Genomic DNA, 16,028 nt, shown 5'->3' on the forward strand with positions numbered 1-16,028 from the left:
TCTCACCTACATCGTCCATATAGGACGACTCGGGAACTCAACTCCTACCCCGGGCAGCTCACCTATCCCCTTATGCCCAGGGGAAAGGTATCAAGCCGTTTGACAGCTGATGCTAGCTGTCAAACCGGCTTTTACGCGAAACAGGCGGGAGGCAGCAAACAGCTGCGACCGACGAAGACACCTGCCACCGGAAGTCCCCACAAAAAGTTCTTTGATATTTAAAAAGGTTGAGTTTTTTAATGAGAAAAACATCCCTTTGACAAACGATGTGGCATGTGCAACCGACGGAGCTGCATCCATGGTTGGACGATATTGCGGATTTCAAGCTCATCTAAAATCAGTTGTACCTGGAGTTATGACTGTCCATTGCGTCGTTCATAGACAGTACCTTGTCTCAAAAAAATTGAGTGACCGTTTGCACGAGTCTCTACATTACGTCATTAATGCTGTGAATAAAATTAAGTAGAATGCCTTGAACAACCGGCCTTTTCACAAGCTTTGTGAAGAAAATGACGAGTTTGAACGTCTCCTTTTGCACACCGAAGTAAGGTGGCTTTCAAAAGGAAAGTGTTTGCGGCAATTCCACAAACTTTTTGACACAGTTGTCGAATTTCTTGAATCCATTGACCCAAGTCTAAGCAGTTCTCTTAAACTTCGACGTCTGGATGTAGCTTATCTCGCTGATGTTTTTGACAAGCTGAATGAAGTGAACGTAAAGCTGCAAGGAGATAAAATCAATTTTCTTAAGGCCAAGGGAGTAATCTGCTCATTTATTTCCAAATTGGACCTCCTTGCAAGCAATATGAGTCGCCAGGAGCTGTATCAGTTCCCAAGCCTTGGTAATGAACATGAACTCCAAGGAGAAGATTTTGACATTTTTTGTTGCCACTTGAAGCAACTAAAAGAAGATATGGAAACCAGCTTCTATGATCTGATAAATCTGGAAGTGCCCACTTGGGTGCTAAATCCTTTCACAGCAGACTTTGCACAACTTCATCCCAAACTGCAAGAGCCACTGACAGATCTGAAATACGACTGTGAAGCCCAGTCATATTTTCAGAGTTACGGCTACGAAGCTTTTTGGGTGAAAATGAGGAACACTTACCCAATATTGTGGGAGGAAGTTAAGTTGCTTTTTTAGCCTTTCCTTCCACTTACTTAGTGGAGAGGGGCTTCAGCACAGTCCAACAGATCCTTTCTAAGTCAAGGAACATGTTGAAGATCTCTGAGCGCGTTGATTTAAGAATGTGATTAACAAAAATGGTTCCAGACATCAAGAAATTGGCATCAGCTCACCAAGCACAGGGCAGCCATTGATGTTCTTTTTTTTGCTTTTTGTGTACATACATTTTTTTCGTTAATAATTGTCTGAGCTTTTATCGTTGTATTTGCTTGCATTGGATTTCACGTTCCAGTTTTCAGCTTCGGCTTCGTTTTCAAATTATTGTTGTGCTCTGTAAAACATTTTGTGTGTCTCTTTGTATTGTACTTTTTTAGCGTGCACTCCAGTTCGATATTATATTTTCTTTGTGTCTTTTTAATCCTTTTTACAGTGTGCGTGACTATATATATACTTTCTTCAAATCTTAATTTAGTTTCAGAGTTTTCGTCTTGAAATTCTTCGTTCCTGCATTGCGGTTTGTTGAATACGGGAAAAATATAAAGAAAAACGCAGAATTTAAAGTGAACATTAAGTTAGTAATTTACAATGACAAAAAGAAAAGCCCGTAAAGTGAAAGAACGTTAACTTAAAACAAAAGTCACCAGTAATGTAAATTCACAGAACTTATTTATTCTATTATTACTTTATGTACATAGTGCTTCAAAGGGAATAAAGTGACGGATGGCACCAAACTTTTTCACACAGTTGAGATATGGGAAAAAGACTGGAAATAAATTATTTGCATCGATATGTCCTGATGACAATTTTAAAGAAAACAAAAAAAGTGTTTGCATAAATTGGAGAATTATTTCCTATGTTGTGATTGAGAGGTTATGTTGGGGGAGGGGGTGATGACAACTTCCTCATTCGCTCAAGGGGGCAATTCGTTCAAAAAGATTAAGAACCACTACTCTAGAGCACTTGCTCATGATCTGTCCAATGAAATTGGCTTACACTGCAGATGACCAGGAGCAGGACTTTTTTGGTAGTGTCCTAGTTAGAGACTCTTCTCAGGAAATATAGCTCCCTATTCTGTTATCTTGCCTTTTAGATAAACCTGTTTTCTTCAGGCCCATTAGAATTTGTCTTCTGTTGTCAACATGATATTTCTCTAAAAATGGACAGAAAAAGAGTAAGTTTGATTGAGATTAAGCCAGCAAGTCAAATACAGAATTGAAAAGTGGACTGGCTCCAGCTATGGCTGTACAGAAAACAAAATCTCAGAAAAATGGGCTTAATTAGGGCTTTAAACAGTATAACCTTCAATAATAGGTAAATACTACCTAAAAGTAAAAAATGATGACAAGATAAATGAAGATATGGGAAATTAGAATTGTGTTTCATATGGACTGGGGCACTTCCAGGTGGACCATTTCTAGCATCAGTTCAGTACTAACAAAATTTTATTTTCTCTTGATTTAATATTTTCTTGATTCTGTAGTCAAACATTATAGGCTGGCTAAGAAAAGCACTGGAGACAGATAAAAAAGACTGGCTAAAAGAAAATGAACCAGAAGCAGATCAGGATGGATATTATCAAACAACACTCCCAGCTATTGTATTTCAGGTATAAGAATATTGTTATGTAAATAGTTTAAGTCACATTTAAAAACTTTAAAAAATACAAAGTATTGGTAAGAGTTATACTCTTCTGATTGGATATAAAATATAAAATAGATTGGAACTTTTGAATTTGTTTACTTGGAGAGATTCTTATATAGAGGGCTATGAAGAGGTATCTAAGTCTTAAGTGCTATTGCTATTCCATTGTTCATATCCCAAATGTAGATAATGTGTTCGTGTAGCACAAGCAAAATTTTGTAACTCAAATTATAATGGCAGGAAAAAAAATATATTGTTCATCTGAATGTCTAGGAAACTTGCCTAATTCTGATTGAAATGTTAGCTAATTGTTTTCTGGTTTTAGATGTTTGAACAGAATCTTCAGGTGGCTACTCAGATAAGTGAAGATTTGAAAATAAAAGTGCTGCATTTGTGCCTTCAACAAATGAGTTCCTTTCTTAACAGGTAAAATTATTATTACCAGAAGTTTTTGGCAGAAACTTTGTAAAAACACAGTGACGTGACCACAGACATTACAGACAGTGGTTGCTGAGCATCTGACATGCAGTCACATAACTCTGGTGAAAGGGGTGGCCATTGGAACTTCAAAACTGAGTTGTAAGTACCCCTGGGGTAGTCCATCATAACTCGAAACAGTCATTAAGAGACAAGTCAAAAGTCAAGGACTATCTGTATAGATTTTTCTGCAAATGATAATGCAACCTTATAGTTTGCCAGCTCACTGTGAATTATGACTGAACCCACTGAATTTGCTTACTTTTAATTTTTAAAATAATTTTACAGAAACTATACACTAGAAACGTATCCCTCTGGAAATTGCTAAAGCCTAATCTATCTATTCTGGGTAATGATGGTTCCTACCAGAGTAGTTTTAAGATTTTACCTTCTTTTCTCATTGAGTTTGTTCTCCCTTCCCTTATTCAGGTATAAAGAGGAAGCACATTTATATAAAGAGGACCATTTAAGAAATCGTCAGTATCATCCATGCTATGTCCAGTACATGGTTGCCATCATCAACAACTGTCAGACTTTTAAGTAAGTTTTGCATGTGGTACCTAAATTTGACAAAAACCAACAAATAAATGGACTATACAAAAGGAAAAACAAATTTGGGGAAGGATGAAAGCAAGTGAATGCAAGTAGCAGTTCTTGATCTTCCCAAATGCAAAAATTATTTAAACAAGTGATTTTCAAACTTTCAAAGTTTAGTTATGCTGTTACATTATTATAATACTTATTGAAATATTTATTAAATATTGAGCAATATATTTACTGTTAAGCCTATAACAGCTTCTATAACTTTTCAACATATTATGTAATATAAACCCCTTATAAAACTTCTATAAAACACATTGCAGCGCCTTTTGGATCAAATTTTAAGGCATGTAGTTCACTGCTTCTACATGACTCTTCCATTGCCCTTCCTCCTTCATAGAATTTTGCAAAGTATTAATCATACTTCATCTCAACTCTTTTGACTGTTCTCATCTTCAAGCTTTTCTAATCATGAAAATGTTTTGAAGAGGAAGAGAGTATTTGTTTAGCTGCTTAAAGTCCTGTGATTACTGTTGTGAAGTTCTTGATCTGGAATAGCCTTTGTGTAAGGACCTGCCTCAATCAGTCCTCCCAAGGAAGCAGAATTCTTGAAATAGCATCATTTCAAAAGGAACTTTTATTGGGAGATGTTGACAGCAGGAATAGAAGGTAGGATGTGAGGGTTTCCCACGCGAATCAAATAGTTAAAAGAGTCCAAAATAACCCCACCCCAACTGTCCATCCGGACGGTTCAACCAGGCCAATCCACAGGTGTGAAAGCGAGAACAGAGTGATAAGGCACCGCTTCCAAGGCTGTTAGGTCTCTGCACCATTTCTTCCGTGGCCGGAGATAAGGCAGATGGCTGGAGGCACATTCCATTCTCACCCCGATAGAGAAACATCAAAGAGGATAGAGCAAGGAACAAAGCAAAGGAAACATACATCAGCACCCCAAGCATCCCCCTCCCCCCTAGGAGAATGGCAGAACCCGAAAAGAATAAGAAATCCCATGCCCATAGAAAGACTGGGTTCTGACATGCCCCCCCTTAAGAAAATGAGAGATCCAACTGGAGAGAAAAAAATAACAGGGAGAGAAAAGTACAAATAGTTTAGCCGGGTTTATCAGGGTACTGGGAGTGAAACTTTTTTAACAACCTAGGAACCCTGACATGTCGTTTATGAACCCACTCATTCTGAGAAGATGGAAGATCCTTCTAAGGTATTAGGTATTGTGTTGACCCATGGTGTTTCCTGGAATCTAAGGTCTCCTTGATTTCAAAATACTGTTCTCCTTCCACTGTAATAGGTGGAGGAGGAGGAACCGCAGCTGGCCTTAGAGGTGAGCTCAGTTCACGTTTTAACAGGCTGCAATGAAATACCGAGTGAACTTGTGTTAATGTTTTAGGGAGTTCTCATTCTACAGTTACTGGGTTGATAACCCTTTTTATGGGGAATGGTCCCACAAATTTTGACCCTAATTTCTTTGATGGCTGCAAAGATTTTAAATACTTTATGGACAAGTATACTTTCTCCCCCATTTTGAACGGCTTAGGTTCTACCCGCTTCTTATCTGCCTGTACTTTATATGCTTACCTAGCCTCATCTAATGCTTTTCTACTACCAGCCATGTATTTTGAAGTTGTGTGATCCACTCCTTCAGGGAGGGGATGGTGGGTTCGTTTACTGGCAATCCGGGCATTGGGTTGAAGCTTTGTCCCATTGCAACATGGAATGGGGTGTAACCCGTACTGGAGTGAACAGTGTTGTTGTAAGCCACTTCTGCAAAAGGAAGTAAGTCAGTCCAATTATCTTGTTGATCATTAATAAAGCATCTTAAGTATTGTTCCAATACTGAATTCGAACGTTCTGTCCCATCATTCATTTGCGGATGATGACTAGATGACAAGCCCTGGGCGGTCCCAAGGAGGTCCAAAAAGACTCTCCAGAATTCTGAAGTGAATTGCACCCTCCTGTCTGAAATTATGAGTTGCGGAGCCCCATGCAGTCGGTAGATATGTTGTACAAACATCTTTGCTAAAGCCTTGGCCGTGGGAATCTTGGTGCATGGAATGAAGTGCACCTGTTTGGAGAATAAGTCTGTCACCACCCAAATGACCGTGTTCTCTACGCTCTCTGGTAACTCTACAACAAAATCCATGGAAATCTCTCACCAAGGTGCTGATGGGCTTGCTACCATCTGCAATAGCCCTGGTGTTCTACCCTGTCTTCACTTTACCACTGCACAAATGGGGCAGCTAGCCACATAGCTTTCAATGTCCTTCTTTATGGACGGCCACCAAAACTGTCTCTTTACTAGATGGAGCATTTTTATGAACTCAAAATGTCCAGCCATCTTTAAGTCATGACATAGTTGCATAAATTTCAGTCTCTGGCTTTGGGCACATATAATTTTCCACCCACCCACGGTAGTCCATCATCCATTGAGCAGAGGTTTTTATGACTGAGGAACCACTCATCCATTTCCAAAGTCCGCCTGAATTCCGCTCCTGCTTCACTATCCAGGATTTTGACTTCTTTGCTTGCAAGTGTGTGGTTACTGGGGCTGCTAATTGTTTGGATGGCATGAGGGGATTAGTCACTTCTGTTTTGTGCTGTTATACTGTGGCAACCTTGACAAAGCGTCTGCTAAGAAATTTTTTTCTCCAGGCAGGTATTTGATAGTAAAGTTAAACCGGTGGAAGTGTTGAGACCACCTCGCTTGTTTTGATGACAGTTTTCTGTGGGTTTTTAAGGTTTCAAGGTTTTGTGGTCAATCCACACCTGGAAGGGGATTTTACTCCCTTCCAGAAAGTGCCTCCATGTGAGGAGGACCCAGCGCACTGCATAGGCTTCCTTTTCCCACACTGTCCACCTTTGTTCTGTCTCAGTGAATTTTCTGGACATGTAAGCACAGGGTTGCAGCCAGCCTTCTTGGTTTTCTTGGAGCAGTACTGCACCTACTGCTACTACAAGGGATTACTATAAAAGTCAACATCTCTGTGTGATCCCCCATCGTGAGCTGGATTGGCTGGGTGGCAAGGGTGGCTGGGATCTCCCCTGCGATGGACCGATTCTAATTGGCCAAATGAAATTGGCTTCTTCAACCTCCTCATCGGGATTCCTAGTTTCCCCACCAAGATTGGGCTTATGAGGCAACGGGTGCAATCTGAGTCCACTAGGGCCTTCTGGGTTACCTTTCTCAGCATCCGTGGACTAAACAGTTCTATGGTTCTGGTGAGGGGTGTGATAGGTCCACTTACCAGGGGTTCATTTTCAGAGTCACTGTCGGAAGAGTCGAGTTGTTTTCCAGCCAGAGTTCCTTTACTTGGGGTTTCAGGAGAACGGACTTCAACAACCTCAGCGCTCTTCATGGCGGTCTCCCTGGGTCATTGTGGGGTCTTTCCAAGCTTCCCTCCACTGGCTAGGTCGGATTTTCGCACAGAAGTCTTAGAAGGGCATTCTGCAGCCCGGTGCCCCTCATTACCGCAGTTGAAGCAAGCCATTGAGCATGGTGCTGTGGAGGAGGTTTTGTCGCCTCCCATTTTCCCCCCTAGGGGGAGCGTCTCCAGGTTCGCTCCAAGAGCCGCTTCCTTGGCTAGAATACACCAATCATGGAGGCAGTCCAGAACTCCCCTAGCGATGCACACATGGTACAAGTCATCATTCAGCCCGTCTTTGAAATGGCATACTAGAACATCTTCTGGCCAGTTAAGTTGGCATGCCAGGTCTCTAAACTCCTTCATATACTCGGCCACCTGGTGACAATCTTGCCTCACTGTTTTTATGCATTCTCTAGCTTTCCGATCGGCCAAGAGGTCCTTGAACCTCCTCCTTAGGGTAGCCATGAATTGGTTGAAGTTTTGAAGTTCTGGAGCGTCGGCATTATGCAGGGTCACCATCCAACGAGCTGCCACTCCCTCCAGGGCCATGGTCATCACTCTCACCTGTCCATTGTCATTGGGAATGTCTCGGTCGTATTCCTCCATGTAGCTAGGAAAAATCTCAGCTGCTGAGGTGTCCCATCGTATTTCACTCCCAAAAGCAGGACTTTTCGGCCGGGTCTGTAGGTTCTCCTCTGCCTGACTCGGTGCCCATCTTCCCCAGCTGGGGTGACCCATGCTGGGGTGGCGGCCGCTGCCATGACCTCCCTAGCCTCTGATGCGCTGGTAGAAGGACCCAGGTTTACCAACTCGCTCTCCCAGCATTCCTCTTCCGCCATCCCCGCTACCATCGAACCCCGGCAGGGGTCTTCTTCTTCCTCTTTTAGGGACTTGAAAGCTTCCACCATCAGGTTGATGGCTTGTTTGAGGAAGCGGTCAGATTGGGCCAGTCTCTCGTCATCCTCGCTGAGGTTCAGCAACCTCTCCATCGCTCGCTTCCGCCCCGGCTGGTAGCTACCACCTTCCTGGCTTTCACCTCTTCCTTTTTCCCAATGCCAATTGACCATCTCGGTTTCTCCCAACTCTCTCTGGTCATGACCTTGTCGACGAGCAAGAGGAATCTGAGCTGCTCTCACTCAGGCCAGGCTTGGAGGGAGCTTCCCTGCCAAGGTTGCCTTCTCCTCTCTCACCACCGTGGTTTGACATCTTTTGCACAGTCCCCATGGTAGGGGTTTTCCCTCCGGGTTGAGCACTTTGCAGATCCTGCCTAATGTAAGAACCTGCCTCAATCAGTCCTCCCAAAGAAGCAAAACTCTTGAAACAACATCATTTCAAAATGAACTTTTATTGGAAGATGTTGACAGCAGGAATAGAAGGCAGGATCTGAGGGTTTCCCACATGAATCAAATAGTCAAAAGAGTCCAAAATAACCCCACCCCAACTGTCCATTCAGATGGTTCAAACAGGCCAATCTGCAGGTGTGAAAGCGCCGTGGGAACAGAGTGATAAATCGCTGCTTCCTAAGCTGTTAGGTCTCTGCGCTGTTTCTTCTGCAGCTGGAGATAAGGCAGATCAAAGAGGATAGAGCAAGGAACAAAGCAAAGGAAATACACATCAGCACCCCAAGCATCCCCCTCCCCCCCAGGAGAATGGCAGAACCCGAAAAGAATAAGAAATCCCATGCCCATAGAAAGACTGGGTTCTGACATTTTATTTTTTTAAGACACTGGCCTGGCCTGTTGAATTTCAATATAGCCCTGGTAAGAAAACTCTTCCTGGAATCAAGTCTGACTTTTATGATTTCCTGTACAACACATTCATGTTATTTTCTTGGCAACAATATGGAAATAGTTTGTCACTGTCTTCTGGAAGAAAATCAATGAACCAAACAGATTACAGTACACTTAGTTCTTGACTTATGACCACGGGATTCGGAATTTGTATCATAAACTAGTGCGGTGGTAAAACAAGTCATCATGTGACTGGGCCTAATTTTACGACTTTTTACTATGGTTAAGCAAATCACATGGTCATCAAATGAATCACATGTGATCAAGCAATTCCAGCTTCCCCAATTGACATTTATTGTTAGAAACCAATTGGGAAGGCCACAATCGCGATCACATGACTGTAGGTCACTGCAACCAGTTATAAATTTGAGCCTATTGCCAGCACCTAAATTCTAATCATGTGACCGTGGGGGTGGTGTGACTGTTGTAAGTGTGAGGGACAGATTGTAAATCACTTTTCCAAAGGCCATCATGACTTTAAATCATCATGGTGATTGTATGTCAAGGACTACCTGTATCTTCTACAGTCCTATGATTTCTTAGCGGTCTTTTCTTCAAATATAAAGCAAGTCTGACCTATCTTATCTTTTTGAAATCAAAGTTCATGATGTGCTGCTGCCTGCTATATTTGAGTGAGAATAACTCCTAGATTTTGTTTTAGTTTTTAAATTGTATTTATTACATTTATATGCTACCCATCTCATTGTGAAGTGACTCTGGGCTGCTTTCAACAATATAAAAATGTAATATAAAACAATAGAAATATTAAAAACATTAAAACTTTCAACATTAAGAGTTAAAAAACATTAAAGTCAACCAAAAATAGAATAAAAGAAATGCTGTCCTATGCCTTTACACTAGGAATGATGATCAGGTTTGCTCTGCATTTTCTATTTCAATAAAATAATTACTAATTTTCTTGAAGATTTATTGAAAACCTCAAAAATAGTTAAAGATATCTTGTTACACAATTTGAAGAGCACAAGATCCTCACATATGCTTCTGAATTGAATATTCATGTATTACATGTTGTAACATCAGCTTGATCCTTGAGAAACTATTATTAATAGTTATTGAAGCTTTGTCATGAGGATGACACTCATATTTTAATGAGGCTAACATTGGACAATATCACATAATACTTTGATTTAATTTTTATATACATTTAACAAGATTCTGAAAAATTTTTCTTGCTTATCCAAGGGAGTCAATCATCAGTTTGAAGAAGAAATATTTGCCCATTATGATAGAAGAGATGCTGATAAGCAGTCATGCATGCATCGATGCTGTTTTAGATGATATTGCAAAAGAAGGATGCTCAAGCCTGCTAGATGAAGTCTTCATTGATTTAGAGGTTATTTTTTTCCTTCTCCACTTCTCCCACTTTCCTTTTTAATTTTTTTTATTAAAGATGTTTTACAAGTTAAAAGATAATTATGAAAAAATACTGAAAAACTAAGAAAGATAGACATAAGTTTTAAAAACAATAGAAAATAAAGAGAAAAAGAAAGAATATTCAAAAAAGCAATTTCCAAACTTCATATCACTTATGGACATCTTAAAATTACAGGCAACCCCCAAGTTATGAGCATTCACTTAACATTTGTTCAAAGTTACGCGACAAGCGCCTCCTAATGTTTACAAACAAATCTGAAAATCACAAATATTGCAGCACCACGGCAATTGTTCACCCTTACGAACAACTGCAGAGGCTCTGCAACATTCACCCTATTCCTCCCCACTCCTCACAACTGCTTCCTCCTCCCTTTCTGCTGCATCAGATACATTCAGCTGGATACATCTGTCTCTGTCGTGGTTTCTTTCTCTTTGAGGGAGAGGAGAGTTGGCTCGGAAATGTTTTTCGCACCAACAGTGGAAGTTCCTGGGTACCGTAATATCGTGCAAGTTCAAACACAAATTCTCTGCAAAAGACATCATGGCCTCCAGAAGTTTTCATTCTCGGGGGTGGGGGATTGTTTGCTTCATTTGCATGCCTATGGGGCAAAGCATAGAATTGGAGTCGGCTGGGCACAGGAACCAATGCTTTCCGTTGCCCAGGTGTGCTGCTCGCTCACATGCGCCAGCCTTAGTTTGAGAGCAGAAACAAAGCCTTCAACTGAGCGGGGAGGCCTTGCGGAGCCAGGCCCCTTGCACATGTGTCCAAGCAGTTGCCATTGGCAGCAGTAGCCACCTGAGCACCATAAGCCCGCCCCAGCCAGCCAGCCACCCACCTGACCTACTCCTTGCCTGACCATCTGGCTGGCATAAATCCTGACCCCTCTTCTCCTTGTTGTCTTCCCCATCCAAGCAGTGGCAGCAGCTTGAGTTTCTCGGCTCCATCCAAAACAAAGAAAGAGGAGATGCAGCAGCAAGATTGCTCTCAAGATATCTGTGTGCATTGCTCGCTCGCATGCGCTGGCCTTATTGAAGCAATTTTGCTGCTGCGCCTCCGTTTTTTCCCACTCAAACAGCTGAGAAACTCAAACCGTTGCCGCCGCTTGAGTGGGGGAGGTCAACAAGGAGAAGCATGGTCTGGATTTGTGCCAGCCAGCCAGTCAGGCAAGGAGTAGGTTGGGCGGGGTCAGTGGTTAGTTACAGAAGAAAATAGAAGACCTTTATCAAAAGTACTCATGAATGAAGGCAATATATTTGTCCCAGGATTATGTTGCAGGATCCACTCTGAATCGGCCATTGGGACTAGAAGTTTAGTCTTTCAAGTTTTCAGATTCGAAGCTGAAGCCAATTCCTGAGCCCATCTGAGGGAACTAAAGAGCGAGAAGTTTCCTGAAGATGGGCTCCAGCATGAGTCTTAAAACTTGGAAAACTAAATCTCTGATCCTTGTGACTAACTCAGATTAGATCCTGCAAAAGTACTCTGCTTGGATTCTGAAGATATATAAAATTACTCTTCAGTTGGGTGAAGAAGAATGTAGTGACTTTGTAACTTCAGGTGTTGATTATCTGGACTTATTTTAGTTGGGTTTTGTGCAGGCTACAGTACAGATACTGCTTTGGTGGATAACCTGTGCTGAAAGCTAAATATGGAGAGTGCAATTATACTCAAGAATAAAACCTTGTGGAATAATTTGTACACAATTACAAGAATGTTTACTGATCTTCCTCCATAATTTTGGTACAGTCCTTTACAAGGATACCAAGTGCAAATACAAACACTTTTGTATTTAATGGAGTTTATTTTCAAAATTTTAAATATACAATTTCAGCTTTGCTGATTTGGTACAAAATGACATGAAGCTGAATAATACTGTTAAAAATTATTCTGATTGTCATTTGTGTGTTCTTATTTTTTTAAGCCCCATCTTAGTGAACTGATGACAAAAAAATGGCTCAATGCATCCAATGCCGTGGATACAATCTGTGTAACTGTTGAAGATTATTTTAATGATTTTGCAAGAATAAAGAAGCCCTGTAAGAAGGTATTTATAAAGTCTAATGTAGAACATTTAATATCCAGCAGTCACTGGATGCAAAATAAGGTGTAGGTTTGCCCCCAGTCCATTCCTCCCCGCCCCCATGACCTGTCCGTTTTCAGCCAATCAGAGCTTATAAAGATGTTTTGAGAACTCTGAGATGTTTGGGGGTAATGTGCATATTTTTCAGGGTACTTGGCCATGAGATGCTGGTACAAATGGGATCCGGCTGGTCTGGTCCTTCTCACCTGTCATTCCCCCGCTCCTGATTTCCTTTTAAATACATACAAAGCATTATTGCCCTTTCATCTTTCCCCCTTTCATCCTTTTCCCCTTTCATTCTCCCCCCTTCTTTTGATGCCTGTGAGGCCCCAGCCGAGTCAGGCAGAGCTGAGCCCCAGCTTGGTATCATCTGCAAATTTAATGAGTCCTCTTTCAGTCCCTTCATCTTGATTATTGATGAAAAGTTAAAGAGTATTGGGCTAAGATAGAACCTTGAGATGACCCACTGCATGTTTCCCTCCAGGTTGATATAGTTTCACTATGTGCTGGGTGTGGTAGGTCAGCAACTGTATGAATCCCATCTGGTTCTGGTATTGTCTATCCCCGTAGTGGTGAACCTATGGCACACATGCCACAGGTGGCACGCAGAGTCCTCTCTGTGGGAACATGTGCCATCGCCCCAGTCCAAGGCCTTAAGTCCCATCCATGAGCAACCTGCATCAAAATTTCCCCAGGCAAGTGGCTTTTTAAGCTGGGTTTTCACTTTAGGCCTCCGCCGCTGTGTGCAAAAAAAAAAGTTCAATCAACTTCTCACGGAGAAAAAAAATCTCGCAAAGTTGGAATTGAGTGGAGGGAGCAGGGCACTCCATGTGGGGGCGTGGGGCTGGGTCTGTGCATGGGGTGGAGAAGCAATGTGGCAGTGCTAGCGTGGTAGACCAGTTGCTTCCCTCCCCCTGCCAGACACCTGCCGAAGCCGCACAGGGTAAGGCCAGATGCCCTCGCCTCCCCCAAGCGTTTTTTTACTAACCTGCTTTCAGCTGCATTCCGTTTCTCCATTCGCTTCTCAGCCTTTGCCACACGTTTGTGGGACTATCAATAAAAAAAAAAGTTTCATCAGATTTTCTAACTTCTCACGGGGCAGGGTTAGGCACGGCAATCTTACCCTGCATAGTGGCAGGAGGGTGGGGCGCAGGCCCTTCCCATGCCGTCTCCTGCGCAATGCCGCTGCCATGAGGCTGCAGAACAAGCCGGGCAGTGGTAAAAAACCGGTATACCGCTTCCTTACCTCCACCTGGCTTGTTCCGTGGCTTCATGGCAGTGGCATTGGGTGCGACGCATGAGGCGGCAAATGGCCGTGACCGGCAGCAAACAGCCATGTCGCGCTGAAACCGGCCATTTGCCACCTTGCGCATCACGCCCAATGCCGCTGCCATAAGGCCACAGAACAAGGCGGGTGGAGGTAAGGAACCGGTATACCAGATCTCCCCCCTCCTACTCTGCCTGCTGCTGGAGGGCTGGCCCGGTATTCGCAGTGGGCTGCAGAGCCTCAGAGTGCACCGGTCGAGGGGCTGGCAGGCTGTGGCTGCTGACGGACACAGTTGGCTTGCTGTGTCCGAGGGCCAATGGTGTCAGGCAGCAGCCGCCCCGGGCCCTGCCTTGCCTTGCCCTGCAACAATGGCACCCCTCCCCTGCTCCCTGCCTGGTCTCACCTCACCCTGCAGGACGAGCCTCCTGCCCACTGTCCCACCTGCCAGAGACCCCCTGGGTCTCCCCCAACCCTGCCCAGCCCCCACAGGCGTCTCTCCCCATGAGCAACATCGAGGTGGGCATGCCCACCCAGTCTGCCATGCCCACTGCAGCCACGCTCACCCAGTGGTCACGCCCACCCACTGGGCCACGCCCACCCGGCACCTGATGATAAATAAGTGGGGTTTGGGTTGCAATTTGGGCACTCGGTCTCTAAAAGATTCACCATCACTGGTCTTTCCCATATTGCTCTATCTTATCAAGATATGGACTGTGCCGTACTTTGTCAAATGCCTTACTGAAGCATACTATGTCAACAGCATTTTCCTGATCCACTAATTTAGTCACTTTAACAAAGAAGGTAATAATATTTGTCTGGAATGAATCTGTTTTCACAGACCCATGCTGTTTGTTAGTAATTGCCTTGCTTGCTTCTAGATCAGATATGTCAAACACAAGGCCCGGGGGCCGGATGCGGCCCGCGAAGTGGTTTCATGTGGCCTGCGAAGCCATCCTGCAAACAGTGAGGGAATGGCCCCCACTGCCTTGGCCCTGGCCCAGGCCGGCCGGGAGCCAATGTACAATTTTGTGGTGGCCATCTATGCTGAAACACTTTCAGTCTTAGCTCCACAAGGCCATCTGGAAACAGCGAGGAACTAGCCCCTGCCGCGTCGGCCCCGCCCCCTGGGTGCATGCTGGGGAGGTGTCACCTTTTGTGAGGAATGAAGAAATGCACCATCGCCTGGAAGTGGCCAGCAAATGGCCCTCGCCTACTTCACATATCCGGCTTGATGGGCTCTGGGGGAGGGGTTTCGGCCGGCAGCGTGGCGCTCTCCTCACAGCGCCAAGAGCTGAGCTGGGTGGCGCGAAACTGATGAGAAGTGCAATGCTGCCTAGCCCCCAGCCTACCCAGTTTCAGCAAGGTGCAAAGCTGACGAGCTTCGCACCGCTTGGCTCAACCTCTCGGCGCTATGAGGAGTGTGCCCCGCTGCCTGTCGAAACCGGGCAGGCTGGGAGCTGGGCGGCGTCGCAGTTCTTTTCAGATTCATGCCACCTGGCTCAGCCTCTTGGCGCTGTGAGGAGAGCGTCCCGCTGCCTGCTGAAACCGGGCAGGCTGGGGGCTGGGTAGCATTGCGCAGTTAATGTTGACTCTCACGCTGCTCATGGCATCCCCACCCCCAGAGCCCACCAAGCCAGATATATGAAGTAGGTGAGGGCCATGTGCTGGCCACTTCCAGGCGATGGTGCATTTCTTCATTCCTCACGAAGGGTGACACCTCCCCAGCTGCGTTTCTTGCCTGTTTTTCTCCCTCCCTCATCTCAAATATTTTCCCACCACTTTGTACTTCGGAAGGAAGAAAGGAAAGAAGGAGAGGGAGGGTCTGAGGGAAGTCCTGCCTTAGTCCTGCCCTGGTGCCCTTTTACCATCCCCTTGCCCCCTCCTCGCCTATCCTGGGGGTCCTAAGGAAGCTTTGGATACAAAGCTGGGTCTCCTCCCATGGAGAGGTAATGGGCCTCCCTCTGACTTTGCCCTCGTACCCATCATGAGCAACCTGGCTAAGGAGAGCAAGCACAGCAGCAGCAGCCTTGAGGAGGTAAGTGCAGCTGGGCGCCCCCTTGGGGAAATGGGGCTGGGCTTGCAGCCGCAGGTGCTCGAGGGCCAAGCTGGGTGTTTGACCTCTGCTGCCCAGGGCTCCAGGCAGCCCACGCTACCATCCAGCCCCCCCCCCCCCGCAATGCCTGAGAGGAACATTGAGGCTCCTCTAGTGGACCATGCCTTGGCACTTGCCTTGGTCCCACCCCCTTCTGCCAGAGACCCTCAGATCTGTCCCACTGCTGCCCAGGCCTCCACAGGCACCCTTGATGCGAACGATGTAGAGCTGGCCATGCCCACCCA

At 44.6% G+C, this 16,028-nt stretch overlaps 1 protein-coding gene across 1 annotated transcript in view; it reads left to right on the forward strand.

Moving 5' to 3' along the window:
• EXOC3 (exocyst complex component 3) overlaps nucleotides 1–16,028 on the forward strand; it is a 50,478-nt gene that overhangs the window by 28,515 nt on the left and 5,935 nt on the right. The window contains exons 5-9 of the mRNA XM_015821132.1: nucleotides 2,604–2,729; nucleotides 3,090–3,190; nucleotides 3,671–3,781; nucleotides 10,155–10,305; nucleotides 12,266–12,388. Coding sequence (XP_015676618.1) covers nucleotides 2,604–2,729; nucleotides 3,090–3,190; nucleotides 3,671–3,781; nucleotides 10,155–10,305; nucleotides 12,266–12,388 — 612 coding nt within the window. The remainder of the gene's footprint in view (nucleotides 1–2,603; nucleotides 2,730–3,089; nucleotides 3,191–3,670; nucleotides 3,782–10,154; nucleotides 10,306–12,265; nucleotides 12,389–16,028) is intronic.

Source organism: Protobothrops mucrosquamatus, unplaced genomic scaffold (assembly GCF_001527695.2).
Source record: "Protobothrops mucrosquamatus isolate PMUCROS unplaced genomic scaffold, P.Mucros_1.0 scaffold1260, whole genome shotgun sequence".
Classification (NCBI taxonomy): Eukaryota; Metazoa; Chordata; class Lepidosauria; order Squamata; family Viperidae; genus Protobothrops; species Protobothrops mucrosquamatus.